The following is a 17,631-nucleotide window of genomic DNA, read 5'->3' as shown; positions in this document are numbered from 1 at the left end:
CAGCTATCGGCGTGCTCGCTCTCGCCTGCTTGATTGACAGGCGGGAGCGAGCACTGCAGTGACTGAATTTCGACTCATTGCCAGGCTGAAATGAGTTGAAATTCAGTAGTGACGTCACTGCCGAATGCATTCGCCCACTAGGAGGGCGACCCCTAGTGGCCGAATTTAAAAGTGATTTTAAACTGGTTTCAAATCACTTTTTTTTTTATTAAAGTATATTAGAGATATGTTGTAGTACTTAAGTACTACAACATATCAATTTTTAGATTTCATGACAGTGCCCATTTAACTCACTAACAATTATCATCATGAGGAACACCCATTCCATAGAGAAGTAGTGGAAATTTAGTGAGGAAATTCAGTGAGGAAATGTTGCCGTGTGAACCCAGCCTAGCGGTATGTTCACATGGCGGAATTTCCGCAATTCCGCAGAAATGCTAAATTCCGTCTGAATCTCTCTGTTCTCAGGACACAGAATTCCTCCAAAATTCAAGCCCCATTGACTTCAATGGGATTCCGCCGCGGAATCCCTAAAAATATAAGACTGATCTTATACTTTTGTGGAATGCGGAAAGCTGAATGTCCGTGGCAGAATGCCTGGCGCAGAAATTCCGCTGTCTGAATGGGACTGAGGATTTTGATTGAAATCAATAGCCATCAAATTACAGCAGAATTTTGCACAGAAATTCCGCCGTGTGAACGTATTATTGAAGTGCGAAGAGCAATGCTGCCACCTGATGGTTGGCAGGAAGGTTAACAGAATTTTCCAACCCAGAGACAATTACCTTATATGAGAATGCAATTTGCAATGACATATTTAGGGTAGTGTCACACGCTATGGAAATTTCACAACTATTTTGTGCCAAATCAGTGCAGACTTGTTGTGGATTTGCTGCTGTGGATTTCTGATTGGAAATGTTTATTAAAGATAAAGAATTGTATGTATTTCATTCTCTAGGGCAGTGGTCTCCAATCTGCGGACCTCCAGATGTTGCAAAACAACAATTCCCAGCATGCCCGGACAGCCAACGGCTGTCCGGGCATGCTGGGAGTTGTAGTTTTGCAACATCTGGAGGTCCACAGGTTGAAGACCACTGCTCTAGGGCAATGTTTTCCAACCTAGGTGCCTTCAGATATTACAATACTATAACTCCCAGCAAGCACAGATACCCTTTGGCTGGGAGTTATATTTTTAGTAGATATGAGCGAACTTACAGTAAATTCGATTTGTCACGAACTTCTCCGCTCGGCAGTTGATGACTTTTCCTGCATAAATTAGTTCAGCTTTCCGGTGCTCCGGTGGGCTGGAAAAGGTGGATACAGTCCTAGGAGACTCTTTCCTAGGACTGTATCCACCTTTTCCAGCACCTGAAGGCTGAACTAATTTACGCAGGAAAAAGTCATCAACTGCCGAGCTGAGAAGTTCGTGACGAATCGAATTTACTGTAAGTTCGCTCATCTCTAATTTTTAGGCTTCTAGTAGCCTAGTTGATAAACACTGGTCTATGGGAATGCCGAGGATAGTAAAGCACTTTCATACGTCCCTTGGATTTTGGATACTTATGCTCAGTTTACATCTAAGAATGCCTTTATAAATGGTCCCCTGATGAACTACATTTTGCAATGCAATGAGAAATGTGTCTGGAATGATAAAAAATAAAAACTTTCCGTAATGTGATTATGGATCAAAAGGAAAAACATTTCTGGTGCTGGTATAGTGGAATTTCATCGGCGGTGTTCTGCTGTTGAAATTCGTCCGCCAATAGAATGGTTCAGCTCATTCTTTTGGTGGAATCCGTCTGGAATACATTACTGTCTATGGGAATGGCAATGTATGCAAGGTTCTGGCATCCACTGATTCAGCTGGTGCTGGCCACACTTGGAATCTCCAGCCAGAATTTTTCCGTCCGAAGATTTCGTAGTGTGAATCTAGCCTTAGAGCCTTTTATACACTACAGAAATTCTGCTTGGAATTATTTCGCCTGGTACAAAATCTCTTTGATCTCAATGGTGTTCTGACGCACTGTGCACACTACGGAAGTTTCAAAGAGGAACTTCCATGGCGGATCCGGATTGCACTGAAAGAATTAACAAATTCTACCCGGAACAGCATTGCAATCAATGGGACTCAATTCACACGTACAGTATTCTGTGCAGAATTGATGCGCAGGATTTGAAGCTGTGTTCAGTCATTGAGTTTACATTGAAATCTGCAGCATCAAATCTGTGCAGAATACTGTACGTGTGAATAGGCCCTAAAGAGCAACTCTCATTATCTTGTTAAATGTTATAATCCTCCCAGTTCACTTCCCCATCATGATAAACCACCCCCTGCCTTTATTTTTATTATTTTTTAGTTTCCTACCTTGATATTGCTCTGTATTTTCTGCTCAGTCTCAGTCAGATTCACAGACTGAGAAGGGGCGTTCCCCAGCAGGCGTGGCATCATTTGAAGCCACACAGGGGAGAATCCCTCACTCTGCTACACACAGCCCAGAGCAGTTCAGTGTGAGATGAGCTATGATTGGATAAGGCTGCATTGTTCAATTATGGTTAAAACCTTGCTTCATTATATACTGTTCTGCAAGTACAACAAAGGAAGACGTTGCCCAGCACGGCTTGTATCCGATAAAAGCTTATACAGCGATCCCTCAACTTACCATGACCTCAACATACAATAGTTTCAACATACAAGGGTCTTTTCTGGACCATTGTAACTTGAAACCAGACTCAACATACAATGGTAAAGACAGTCCAGATCTGTGTAACGTGTCAATGGCTGGAAGAACCGACCAATCAGAATAGGCATTCACTGGTAAAACACCTGTATTACTGAAGTGCATGCACTGAATTCCTGTCTGGTAGCGCCCCCTACAGTACAGGGAAGAATTACATCTTCTGTACTACTCTATACCTGTGCCAGGGTTAGCTGCTCCTTTGGAAACCAAGTAAGGGCGGCTCCATTAAACTTTTTTAGGACACTGTGTGTACCCTGAAAAAGCTCCTGTCCTCTACATAGACAGTGATTACAGCTCCCAGCAGATCTTTATTACTTTTATATGGAAGGATCTGTTTTATCTATATTAGTTGATTTTCTTTAATCCTCACTTTTTCCTATTTTTTGATGACCTTTTGTTGGCTTCAGAACCAATTATCAGGATTCCATAGAGTTATGGTCTCAACATACGATGGTCTCAACATACGATGGTCGTCCTGGAACCAATTAATATTGTAACTTAAGGGACCACTGTATTCTTTATTGAATCATCAAGACACTCGGTAGTAAAAGATAGTTTATGATGCGTTTCAGTCGTATTCCACGACCTTAGTCGTACAACTATGAACTTAATGACTAAGGTCGTGGAATACGACTGAAACCCGCCGCGATTGAAACGCGCCACAAAGCTTTTTACGGATGGAAGCCGTGCTGGAGAACTTCTTTCTTTGTTGCATCCACAAGATGGCGGTCTGAATCACGGCGGGCGTTTTGGGGTGAGCTGGTTTGGATTCTAACTATTCTGCAAGTGTTGATTTTGTTTCATAGAATTGACTGTGCAATATGGAGGTCCGGTGCACTACATGTGCCTGAGCTAGTGTGAGGCTTTCCTTAAACCGGCGAATGGCAACCTGCGGCTCTCCAGCTGTTGCAAAACTACCACTCCCAGCATGCCCGGACAGCCAAAGGCTTTCCGGGCATGCTGGGAGTGGTAGTTTTGCAACAGCTGGAGGCACACTGGCTGGGAAACACTGTTTAGCACTATGGGGACTTACATGCTCTTTTGCAATGCTATTTATATGCCTTCTTAAACAACATAAGATTAAAACAATATAAGAATAAAAATTGTGCGTGTGGCTGTAATACACCACTTTACCGGCGAGGAAAAAGAGACGTACACTACAGTACATCACGGAATCCCTCACTGCGCCTGCGCAGCCCCGGCAGCCTGTGTTTGCACCACGTGACTTTGAGTGATCGCTTCACGGCGGTGACAGCGGGGGCGGTGACGCTTGAACTTCATTGGACGACCCGGCTTTTTGCATCGCAATAATACAGCATCTCCATAACGGGACAGGACAGAACAATGGCGTTCCTCGCCGGTCTTTTAGGTAAATGTACCAGGCCTCCCTCCCCCCCCCCCCCCCCCCCCGCCGTTCGTCATATAATATCATCCAGCATGCAGATGCATGTTTATGTTGGCATGTACCATTTTGTTATGCGGGGGTGGGTAGGGAGACTTGCCTTTTGTGGTATTTTTTTGCGGTCACCTTGGTGACTATGGGAAAGGATGGGGCCCCCAAAAATATTAGCAGCATATTACTGCACAGGGTATGTGGATTTACATCAAGGGACCTGGGGCTGCAAAAAATGTAAGAAATTAATTATTATGTAATAAATATTATAATTAATAAATGCAATTATAATACGTAATACCGTCCTTCCGCAATCCCCCCCCACACCCTTACAACAGCGCCCTTTCTTCTCAGCTTACAATGACATGCAGACCCTGCAGGAATCGCAGCCAGGTGCCAGCTGAGGCAGCTGAGCAGGCTGTTTCTGATGGGAGCTGTCGTAATTGTGGCGGGGAATTGTGGGGAGAGAGAATCATTTATTATAATGTTTTATTTATTCATTTAATTGTTTTTTTTTTTTTTGTTTTTTTTATTACCCAAAAAAATACCTGGACAACCTCTTTTAAGTGTGACTGTCATGTCAGGAGTTTTAATCGGCGCTGAGACCCCCCATTGATCAGTATAATAAGTGGGGGGGGGGGGGGGGTGAGGTACGCGGCTGTGCGCTTCACTCCTCTGCTTGCGATCTCCGTCCAGCTTCCCCAGACGGTCCCATTATAAGTCTTTAGTGTCCGACTTGTCATGATGGACAGAAATCACCATGGTCCATAACGCCCAGGACATATGGTTTCATTTCCCCATGTCCGTATACCTATCTAAGACTGTGTCTTCTGACGGACAGACCGCGCTACCTGATACGTATGTGGATCAAGCGGCTCAGAATCGGTGGTAAGGTGGGGACACAGGAGACAGGACAGGTCTGGGTGACCCCCCCCCCCCCACTACACCAGCAGCTTGTAAGCATACAGAATAACTATAGCTATTTTAATATATTTTAGCAGTGGCAGGGAAGTATATTTGGGGTCACTTTCTCTTTTAATCATCGCTTAATTGTGCGGATTCCGCATTATTTCTACTCCATTTACCATGGAAAAGAAAGTTGCAAGTCCCAAAAGAATTAAGCGAGGACATTTTCCTTGCTTTCTTAGTGTGAACATACCCTAAGGTTCCTATAAACCAGTGGTCTTCAACCTGCGGATCTCCAGATATTGCAAAACTACAACTCCCAGCATGCCCGGACAGCCGTTGGCTGTCCGGGCATGCTGGGAATTGTAGTTTTGCAACATCTGGAGGTCCGCAGGTTGGAGACCACTGCTATAGACTTCCACGTATGGACTGTAATGTGCTCTACAGTTTCATGCGATGAATGTGATTCTTAATATAGATATTTTCTTCTGTCTTGCAGTGCTTCTTTTATTCATCAGATCCCTTTTGACCAGAAGCCAAGAAATCAAATATATAGCTGTTTCTTCAAACCTAACATTGAATTTTGGGGACTGTAAACCCAATATGTTATATAGTATTTATCACGGGGATGTACCAATTTACAGTTTTTGTGAATATACGCAACAAATACCGGATACGTTTGAGGGACGGATAAAGGTGAATGAATCCTTGGGATGTGTCACTCTGGTCAATGTAACGAAGAGCGATGACGGATATTATAAGCTGGAACGCACTAGTGCCAATGGGAAAAAAGAATTACTGCTTGAGGCTGAAGTAAGGATTCTGGGTAAGTGATAATAAATAAGTCACTAAGGCTGGAGTCATTACTGGGGGAGATTTATCAAAACCTGTGTAGAGGAAAAGTTGCCCATAGCAACCAATCAGATCGCTTCTTTCATTTTGCAGAGGCCTTGTTAAAAATGAAAAAAGCGATCTGATTGGTTGCTATGGACAGATTTTGATAAATCTCCCCCACTGACTTTGAAAGAGACTCATGTTGGGATATCTGCAAAAAGGTGCTCATGGCCCTGATTTACTATTGTAACCCAACCTGTTTTGTCGTGTTGTGCGCCAGAATTTGGTGCATTCCGCCACAAATTGTGTCTGCACCAGAATTTGTGTCGAAAATGCAAAGAAAAACAGCGTTGCTGTCAAAAAGTGGGCATGGCCCTATCATTTTCAAAAATCCCAACATATTTACTAAGGTTTCACAAAAAATGTGGTGGATTTGAGCACTGGAAAAATCCCTCAGCTCAGCTGTTGTTAAAAAAATAAAATAAAATAAAAAAAAGCAAAATATAGGGAAACGTGCAAATAGTAAATCAGGGGCCAGGACAATGTTTAATCCTTCTGCCGAAATGTTTAATCCTTCTGCCGAAAATTTACTTTAAGGGTGGGTTCACACGCTAGTAACTAGCAGCGGATTTTCCGCTGCGGGAAATCCGCTGCGAGTTACGCTTCCATTGATTTAAATGAGTCCACAATAGTTTCAGATTTGCGGACTGTCCGTGGACCCATTCAAATGAATGGTAGCATTACTCGCAGCGGATTTCACGCAGCGGAAAATCCGCTGCTAGTTACTAGCGTGTGAACGCACCCTTAGGGTGCGTTAACATGCTATTAACTAGCAACGGGTTTCCCGCTGCAGGAAACCCACTGCGAGTTACGCTACCATTCATTTGAATGGGTCCGCAGACAGTCCGCAAATCTGACACTATTGCGGGCTGTCTTATTTAAATCAGTGGTAGCGTAACTCGCGGTGGGATTCCCGCTGCTAGTAATAGCGTGTCAACGCACCCTTATTTTGCAGGACTTAAAAGTACAGCAGGCCATGCTTTTGCCTCCCACAAAAAAAGTATATACATTCAGGAGTTTGACATTTATCATTGTCTTTTGAATAAACAATAGATCACTTCAGAAAACCACTTTGTAGGTTTCCTCTTTTTTCTCTCAAAATTCTCTGCACAAAAAGTGACAATTGCGACTTTGTGAAGGTGCAGGTCTGGGCTGGCTTACATTTGCGGTGTTTTGGAGGGGTTTGCAACTTTTTGAGCAACATTCACACTTCATAAATCCATTACCATTGCAAAGTGAAATTGACTTTTGTAAAATCGTTGGTAGCTTTTTGCTTACAGCCAAAAACCTCAAAAAAAGTGCTTAGGCGCGTGAACAACATTTCATGCACCAAATATAAGCAAAACAATGGTAAATGTCCCCCATAATCACTAGTGGACTTGGTTTGATTCATTAAAGGGGTAATCCGTCCAGCGTTTACACATCTTATCCCCTATCCAAAGGATAGGGAATAAGATGCCTGATCGCAGGGGTCCCGCTGCTGGGGACCCCCTGATCTTGTATGCCGCATCCCTTTATAATCAGTCCCCGGAGCGTTCTCTCCGGGTCTGATTACTGTCGATCACGGGGCCGGAGCGTTGTGACGTCAAGGCTCCGCCCCGTGTGATGTCACGCTCCGCCCCCCTCAATGCAAGCCTATGGGAAGGGGCGTGACAGCTGGGGTGCGGCATGCAAGATCACGGGGGTCCCCAGCAGCGGGACCCCCGCAATCAGGCATCTTATAAGATGTGTAAGCGCTGGACGGAGTACCCCTTTAATGAATCAAACCAAGTCTACTAGTGACTATGGGGGACATTTACCATTGTTTTTTTTGCTTATATTTGGTGCGTGAAATGTTGTTCACGCGCCTAAGCGGGCGTGACAGCTGGGGTGTGGCGTGCAAGATCACGGGGGTCCCCAGCGGCAGGAACCCTGCGATCAGGCATCTTATCCCCTATCCTTTGGATAGGGGATAAGATGTCTAAGCGCCGGAGTACCCCTTTAAAGGGGTACTGCACTACTTTATAACTTATCCCATATCCACAGAATAGGGGATGTGTCTTATTGTTGGGATCTGACCACTGAGACCCCCCGCAATCTCCAGAACAGGGCCCCAGTCTCTCCCTGTGCATGGAGTAACGTGTCACTATGTGCTCCATACATTCTCTGTTGGAGCGCTGGAGATACACAAACGATGTACTTACCTTCTGTGCTTCTATAGACATTGCATGGAGCGCAGCTTGGGGATACGTTTTAAAGTAGTGAAGTACTCCTTTAAACTCCATGGGTCTGCTGTGAGTAACTTTTTGTTGGTATTCTGACATATACCTTCAATGAATTGTCTGGAAGCAATATGAACATAAACGAAGACAAATGTATGTTTGGTGTATAAGTAGCACTTCTCCTTCTTTCCACTGTGAGGCGCTACAAATCTCTTTATAAATAATTTTTATTTTAAGGGTTTTGTGCCTTAGATGAACACCTATCCATATACCCTGTTTGTTTCTAATCTGTTGAGTCTGCTGGAGTAAGAGCTACTCTGACTTCCAAAGTGTGGTTTCCAGGGAATCACACTTCACACCTACATCCTTCCCCAAATTTGTAGACATAGTAGGATGTTGTTGGAATCTTATATTAGAGGGTTGATGACCTTTCACAGTGACTTCCCATTTAAGGTGACGCAGATGGTTACTGATGTAGAGGCAGATATCTTGTTCTCTTGGGTACCCTATATGGCAAGATGTTACGTACTGTCAATACTTATGCCTCCATGGGGGATTCTCTCCTGTTCTTTCGTACTATGTGTCCGTGTGTGTAAAAGCCAACTTATGACTTCTTTTTATGGTGCAAGCAAATTTTTTGTAAATGGGAAGGTCGTCTTCTGTCCCATTCTGACGCACCTCCTTACAGCAAAACGCCATTAGCACTGGTGTTAAGAACTTGCTCTTAGTTGACACCTGGAGAGAATTTAATGGCTCCTAACATCCACAATACTCCACCTCTTATATGCGTGATTTGCAGCTTGTGCATGTTATGTGTATGGTCTGATGACAACATGGCACTAATTGAATTTTTGACCTACATGCAAAAGTAGCAGCACCACTTAAATTGTGTTTAAATGGGGCACTCCTTACTGGTCCTGAATTTCTGGGTTAAATCGAGACAGAGCTTATCCATTACTTTACTAAGAATATGACTCCAGAAGGGCATGGCTTATAAAGCTTATATAAGGGGTACATTAATTTCACTGTCCTTAAGAGCCAAGAGGGAATAAAATCAAACACAGGCAACTTTAGAGAATAAATTGACTTTGGCCCATCAACATGACCCTTCTCTGTTCCTCCACAATGCAATTAAAACCAGTAGATTACAGCTCGATGCAGTCTTGACCCATCACAGTGAAAAAGCCTCATATTATAATTGGGCAAACAAACTGGATAGATTGTTGGCTAATATGTAGAAGGACAGACAAGACATCGGGCCCTGTTTACACCGGCTTCCTATTATACAAAGTTCTATTCTATTTAAGAACCCTACATTGACAGCCACTTATCAATACACTACACATACTACACTGCACAGCCACTCATCAATACACTGCACATACTACACTGCACAGCCACTTATCAATATACTACACATACTACACTGCACAGCCACTTATCAATATACTACACATACTACACTGCACAGCCACTCATCAATACACTGCACATACTACACTGCACAGCCACTCATCAATACACTGCACATACTACACTGCACAGCCACTTATCAATATACTACACATACTACACTGCACAGCCACTCATCAATATACTACACATACTACACTGCACAGCCACTCATCAATACACTACACATACTACACTGCACAGCCACTCATCAATACACTACACATACTACACTGCACAGCCACTCATCAATACACTACACATACTACACTGCACAGCCACTCATCAATACACTACACATACTACACTGCACAGCCACTCATCAATACACTACACATACTAGACTGCACAGCCACTCATCAATACACTACACATACTAGACTGCACAGCCACTTATCAATACACTACACATACTACACTGCACAGCCACTTATCAATACACTACACATACTACACTGCACAGCCACTTATCAATATACTACACATACTACACTGCACAGCCACTCATCAATACACTACACATACTACACTGCACAGCCACTCATCAATACACTACACATACTAGACTGCACAGCCTCTTATCAATACACTACACTGCACAGCCACTCATCAATACACTACACATACTACACTGCACAGCCACTTATCAATACACTACATATACTACACTGCACAGCCACTCATCAATACACTACACATACTACACTGCACAGCCACTCATCAATACACTGCACATACTACACCGTACAGCCACTTATCAATACACTACACATACTACACTACACAGCCACTCATCAATACACTGCACATACTACACCGTACAGCCACTTATCAATACACTACACATACTACACTGCACAGCCACTTATCAATACACTACACATACTACACTACACGGCCACTTATCAATACACTACATATACTACACTGCACAGCCACTCATGAATACACTACACATACAATACTGTACAGCCACTTATCAATACACTACACAGCCACTCATCAATACACTACACTGAATAGCCATTCATCAATACACTACACATAATATACTGCACAGCCACTTATCAATACACTACATATACTACACTGCACAGCCACTCATCAATACACTACACATACTACACTGCACAGCCACTTATCAATACACTACATATACTACACTGCACAGCCACTCATCAATACACTACACATACTACACTGCACAGCCACTCATCAATACACTGCACATACTACACCGTACAGCCACTTATCAATACACTACACATACTACACTACACGGCCACTTATCAATACACTACATATACTACACTGCACAGCCACTCATGAATACACTACACATACAATACTGTACAGCCACTTATCAATACACTACACAGCCACACATCAATACACTACACTGCACAGCCATTCATCAATACACTACACATAATATACTGCACAGCCACTTATCAATACACTACACATTCTACACTGCACAGCCACTTATCAATACATTACACATACTACACTGCACAGCCACTTATCAATACACTACACATACTACACTGCACAGCCACTTATCAATACACTACACATACTACACTGCACAGCCACTTATCAATACACTACACATACTACACTGCACAGCCACTCATCAATACACTACACATACTAGACTGCACAGCCACTTATCAATACACTACACATAATATACTGCACAACCACTTATCAATACACTACACATACTACACTGCACAGCCATTCATCAATACACTACACATAATATACTGCACAGCCACTTATCAATACACTACACATACTACACTGCACAGCCACTTATAATACACTACACATACTACACTGCAGCTACTCATCAATATGATACACATAATATACTGCACAGCCACTTATCAATACACTACATATAATATACTGCACAGCCACTTATCGTATACACTACACATACTACACTGCACAGCCACTTATCAATACACTACACTGCACAGCCACTCATCAATACACTACATATAATATACTGCACAGCCACTTATCAATACACTGCACATTCTACATTGCACAGCCACTTATCAATACACTACACTGCACCGCCACTTATCAATACACTACACATACTACACTGCACAGCCACTTATCAATACACTACACATAATATACTGCACAGCCACTCATCAATACACTACACATACTACACTGCACAGCTACTCATCAATACACTACACATACTACACTGCAGCCACTGTCACGATGCCGGCTGGCAGGTAGTGGACCCTCTGTGCCAGAGAGGGATTGGCGTGGACCGTGCTAGTGGACCGGTTCTAAGCCACTACTGGTTTTCACCAGAGCCCGCCGCAAAGCGGGATGGTCTTGCTGCGGCGGTAGTGACCAGGTCGTATCCACTAGCAACGGCTCACCTCTCTGGCTGCTGAAGATAGGCGCGGTACAAGGGAGTAGGCAGAAGCAAGGTCGGACGTAGCAGAAGGTCGGGGCAGGCAGCAAGGATCGTAGTCAGGGGCAACGGCAGAAGGTCTGGAAACACAGGCAAGGAACACACAAGGAACGCTTTCACTGGCACTAAGGCAACAAGATCCGGCAAGGGAGTGCAAGGGAAGTGAGGTAATATAGGGAAGTGCACAGGTGAAAACCCTAATTGGAACCACTGCGCCAATCAGCGGCGCAGTGGCCCTTTAAATCGCAGAGACCCGGCGCGCGCGCGCCCTAGGGAGCGGGGCCGCGCGCGCCGGGACAGAACAGACGGGGAGCGAGTCAGGTAGGGGAGCCGGGGTGCGCATCGCGAGCGGGCGCTACCCGCATCGCGAATCGCATCCCGGCTGGCAGCAGGATCGCAGCGCCCCGGGTCAGAGGACGTGACCGGAGCGCTGCAGCGGAGGGAGTGAAGCGAGCGCTCCGGGGAGGAGCGGGGACCCGGAGCGCTCGGCGTAACAGTACCCCCCCCCTTGGGTCTCCCCCTCTTCTTGGAGCCTGAGAACCTGAGGAGCAGACTTTTGTCAAGGATGTTGTCCTCAGGTTCCCAGGATCTCTCTTCAGGACCACAACCCTCCCAGTCTACTAAAAAAAAATTTTTCCCTCTGACCTTTTTGGCAGCCAAAATTTCCTTGACCGAGAAGACGTCCGAGGAGCCGGAAACAGGAGTGGGAGGAACAGATTTGGGAGAAAAACGGTTGAGGATGAGTGGTTTGAGAAGAGAGACGTGAAAGGCATTAGGGATACGAAGAGAAGGAGGAAGAAGAAGTTTATAAGAGACAGGATTAATTTGACACAAAATTTTGAAAGGACCAAGATAGCGTGGTCCCAACTTGTAGCTAGGGACACGGAAGCGGACATATTTAGCGGAGAGCCATACCTTGTCTCCAGGGGAAAAAACGGGGGGAGCTCTTCTTTTCTTATCCGCGAACCTCTTCATGCGTGAAGAAGCCTGTAAGAGAGAATTTTGGGTCTCTCTCCATATAATGGAAAGGTCACGAGAAATTTCATCCACAGCGGGCAGACCAGAGGGCAAGGGGGTAGGGAGGGGGGGAAGAGGGTGACGGCCGTACACCACGAAAAATGGGGATTTGGAGGAAGATTCAGAGACCCTGAAGTTATACGAAAATTCGGCCCATGGAAGGAGATCTGCCCAGTCATCCTGGCGGGAGGAAACAAAATGTCGCAAATAATCACCCAGGATCTGGTTAATTCTTTCTACTTGTCCATTGGACTGGGGATGATATGCAGAGGAAAAATTTAATTTAATCTTGAGTTGTTTACAGAGAGCCCTCCAGAATTTAGACACGAATTGGACCCCTCTATCCGAGACAATCTGCGTAGGTAACCCGTGAAGACGAAAAATGTGTACAAAAAATTGTTTAGCCAACTGAGGCGCAGAAGGAAGACCAGGAAGAGGGATGAAATGTGCCATTTTGGAGAATCGATCAACGACCACCCAAATAACGGTGTTGCCACGGGAAGGGGGTAAATCAGTAATAAAATCCATACCAATCAGAGACCAAGGCTGTTCGGGGACAGGCAGAGGATGAAGAAAACCAGCGGGCTTCTGGCGAGGAGTCTTATCCCGGGCACAGATAGTGCAGGCTCGCACAAAGTCCCCAACATCCGTCTCCAGAGTCGGCCACCAATAGAAGCGGGAGATGAGTTGCACAGATTTCTTGATGCCCGCATGACCTGCGAGATGGGAGGAGTGACCCCATTTGAGAATTCCGAGGCGTTGGCGTGGAGAAACAAAGGTCTTTCCTGGAGGAGTCTGCCTGATGGAGGCAGGAGAAGTGGAGATCAGGCAGTCAGGTGGAATGATGTGTTGCGGAGGGAGATCAACTTCTGAGGCATCCGAGGAACGAGAGAGAGCATCGGCCCTAATGTTCTTATCGGCAGGACGAAAGTGAATCTCAAAATTAAATCGGGCAAAGAACAGAGACCACCGGGCCTGGCGAGGATTCAGCCGTTGGGCCGACTGGAGGTAGGAGAGGTTCTTGTGGTCGGTGTAGATAATAACAGGAAATCTTGATCCCTCCAGCAGATGCCTCCATTCCTCAAGTGCTAATTTAATGGCTAGAAGCTCTCGATCCCCGATGGAGTAGTTCCTCTCCGCTGGAGAGAAGGTCCTAGAGAAAAAACCACAAGTGACAGCATGCCCGGAAGGATTTTTTTGTAGAAGAACAGCTCCAGCTCCTACTGAGGAGGCATCAACCTCCAATAGGAAGGGTTTGGAAGGGTCAGGTCTGGAGAGCACGGGAGCCGAAGAAAAGGCAGACTTGAGTCGTTTAAAGGAGTCTTCTGCTTGAGGAGGCCAGGACTTGGGATCAGCATTTTTCTTGGTTAAAGCCACGATAGGAGCCACAATGGTAGAAAAATGTGGAATAAATTGCCTGTAATAATTGGCGAACCCCAAAAAGCGTTGGATAGCACGGAGTCCGGAGGGGCGTGGCCAATTTAAGACGGCAGAGAGTTTGTCTGGATCCATCTGTAGTCCCTGGCCAGAGACCAAATATCCTAGAAAAGGAAGAGATTGGCATTCAAACAGACATTTCTCAATTTTGGCATAGAGTTGGTTGTCACGAAGTCTCTGAAGAACCATACGGACATGCTGGCGGTGTTCTTCTAGATTGGCAGAAAAAATTAGGATATCGTCCAGATATACCACAACACAGGAGTATAACAGATCACGAAAAATTTCATTGACAAAGTCTTGGAAGACGGCAGGGGCATTGCACAGTCCAAAGGGCATGACCAGATACTCAAAGTGTCCATCTCTGGTGTTAAATGCCGTTTTCCACTCGTCCCCCTCTCTGATGCGGATGAGGTTATAGGCGCCTCTTAAGTCCAATTTAGTGAAGATGTGGGCACCTTGGAGGCGATCAAAGAGTTCAGAGATGAGGGGTAAGGGGTAGCGGTTCTTAACCGTGATTTTATTAAGACCGCGGTAGTCAATGCAAGGACGTAGGGAGCCATCTTTTTTGGACACAAAGAAAAATCCGGCTCCGGCAGGAGAGGAGGATTTACGGATAAAGCCCTTTTTTAGATTCTCCTGGACGTATTCGGACATGGCAAGAGTCTCTGGGGCAGAGAGAGGATAAATTCTGCCCCGGGGTGGAGTAGTACCCGGGAGGAGGTCGATAGGGCAATCATAAGGCCTGTGAGGAGGTAGAGTCTCAGCTTGTTTTTTGCAGAAAACATCCGCGAAGTCCATATAGGCCTTAGGGAGACCGGTTACTGGAGGAACCACAGAGTTACGGCAAGGGTTACTGGGAACCGGTTTTAGACAGTTCTTGGAACAAGAGGACCCCCAACTCTTGATCTCCCCAGTGGACCAATCCAGGGTTGGGGAATGAAGTTGAAGCCAGGGAAGTCCAAGGAGAATCTCCGAGGTGCAATTGGGGAGGACCAAAAGTTCAATCCTCTCATGATGAGATCCGATGCTCATAAGAAGGGGCTCCGTGCGGAAACGTATGGTACAGTCCAATCTTTCATTATTTACACAATTGATGTAGAGGGGTCTGGCGAGACTGGTCACTGGGATGTTGAACCTGTTGACGAGAGAGGCCAAAATAAAATTTCCTGCAGATCCAGAGTCCAAGAAGGCCACTGTAGAGAAGGAGAAGGCAGAGGCAGACATCCGCACAGGCACAGTAAGACGTGGAGAAGCAGAGTAGACATCAAGGACTGTCTCACCTTTGTGCGGAGTCAGCGTACGTCTTTCCAGGCGGGGAGGACGGATAGGACAATCCCTCAGGAAGTGTTCGGTACTAGCACAGTACAGGCAGAGGTTCTCCATACGGCGTCGTGTCCTCTCTTGAGGTGTCAGGCGAGACCGGTCGACCTGCATAGCCTCCACGGCGGGAGGCACAGGAACAGATTGCAGGGGACCAGAGGAGAGAGGAGCCGAGGAGACGAAACGCCTCGTGCGAACAGAGTCCATATCTTGGCGGAGTTCCTGACGCCTTTCAGAAAAACGCATGTCAATGCGAGTGGCTAGGTGAATAAGTTCATGTAGATTAGCAGGAATTTCTCGTGCGGCCAGAACATCTTTAATGTTGCTGGATAGGCCTTTTTTGAAGGTCGCGCAGAGGGCCTCATTATTCCAGGACAATTCTGAAGCAAGTGTACGGAATTGTACGGCATACTCGCCAACGGAAGAATTACCCTGGACCAGGTTCAACAGGGCAGTCTCAGCAGAAGAGGCTCGGGCAGGTTCCTCAAAGACACTTCGGATTTCCGAGAAGGAGTGTACAGAGGCAGTGACGGGGTCATTGCGGTCCCAGAGCGGTGTGGCCCATGACAGGGCTTTTCCGGACAGAAGACTGACTACGAAAGCCACCTTAGACCTTTCAGTGGGAAACAGGTCCGACATCATCTCCAGATGCAGGGAACATTGGGAAAGAAAGCCACGGCAAAACTTAGAGTCCCCATCAAATTTATCCGGCAAGGATAAGCGTATCCCAGGAGCGGCCACTCGCTGCGGAGGAGGTGCAGGAGCTGGCGGAGGAGATGACTGCTGAAGCTGTGGTAGCAACTGTTGTAGCATAACGGTCAGTTGAGACAGCTGTTGGCCTTGTTGCGCTATCTGTTGTGACTGCTGGGCGACCACCGTGGTGAGGTCAGCGACAACTGGCAGAGGAACTTCAGCGGGATCCATGGCCGGATCTACTGTCACGATGCCGGCTGGCAGGTAGTGGACCCTCTGTGCCAGAGAGGGATTGGCGTGGACCGTGCTAGTGGACCGGTTCTAAGCCACTACTGGTTTTCACCAGAGCCCGCCGCAAAGCGGGATGGTCTTGCTGCGGCGGTAGTGACCAGGTCGTATCCACTAGCAACGGCTCACCTCTCTGGCTGCTGAAGATAGGCGCGGTACAAGGGAGTAGGCAGAAGCAAGGTCGGACGTAGCAGAAGGTCGGGGCAGGCAGCAAGGATCGTAGTCAGGGGCAACGGCAGAAGGTCTGGAAACACAGGCAAGGAACACACAAGGAACGCTTTCACTGGCACTAAGGCAACAAGATCCGGCAAGGGAGTGCAAGGGAAGTGAGGTAATATAGGGAAGTGCACAGGTGAAAACCCTAATTGGAACCACTGCGCCAATCAGCGGCGCAGTGGCCCTTTAAATCGCAGAGACCCGGCGCGCGCGCGCCCTAGGGAGCGGGGCCGCGCGCGCCGGGACAGAACAGACGGGGAGCGAGTCAGGTAGGGGAGCCGGGGTGCGCATCGCGAGCGGGCGCTACCCGCATCGCGAATCGCATCCCGGCTGGCAGCAGGATCGCAGCGCCCCGGGTCAGAGGACGTGACCGGAGCGCTGCAGCGGAGGGAGTGAAGCGAGCGCTCCGGGGAGGAGCGGGGACCCGGAGCGCTCGGCGTAACAGCCACTCATCAATACACTACACATACTACACTGCCCAGACACTCATCAATACACTACACATAATATACTGCAGCTACTCATCAATACACTACACATACTACACTGTACAGCTACTCATCAATACACTACACATAATATACTGCACAGCCACTTATCAATACACTGCACATTCTACACTGC

The 17,631-nt window shown here is 46.4% G+C and overlaps 1 protein-coding gene across 4 annotated transcripts in view; it reads left to right on the top strand.

Moving 5' to 3' along the window:
- The first annotated feature begins 3,952 nt into the window (after positions 1-3,952).
- LOC130295087 (uncharacterized) overlaps positions 3,953-17,631 on the top strand; it is a 49,043-nt gene continuing 35,364 nt past the window's right edge. For 2 of the 4 annotated variants that reach the window (XM_056545376.1, XM_056545377.1), the window contains exons 1-2: positions 4,257-4,368; positions 5,537-5,863. In XM_056545376.1, the coding sequence (XP_056401351.1) occupies positions 4,287-4,368; positions 5,537-5,863 (409 nt within the window). In that variant the 5' untranslated portion in view covers positions 4,257-4,286. Of the gene's footprint in view, positions 4,108-4,256; positions 4,369-5,536; positions 5,864-17,631 lie in introns of those variants that run through there. The other 2 variants (XM_056545375.1, XM_056545374.1) reach the window with 2 other exon arrangements.

This window comes from Hyla sarda, chromosome 11 (assembly GCF_029499605.1).
Source record: "Hyla sarda isolate aHylSar1 chromosome 11, aHylSar1.hap1, whole genome shotgun sequence".
Lineage (NCBI taxonomy): Eukaryota > Metazoa > Chordata > Amphibia > Anura > Hylidae > Hyla > Hyla sarda.
Note: the sequence above shows the minus strand (reverse complement) of the source record. Positions and strands in the feature narration are given on the sequence as shown.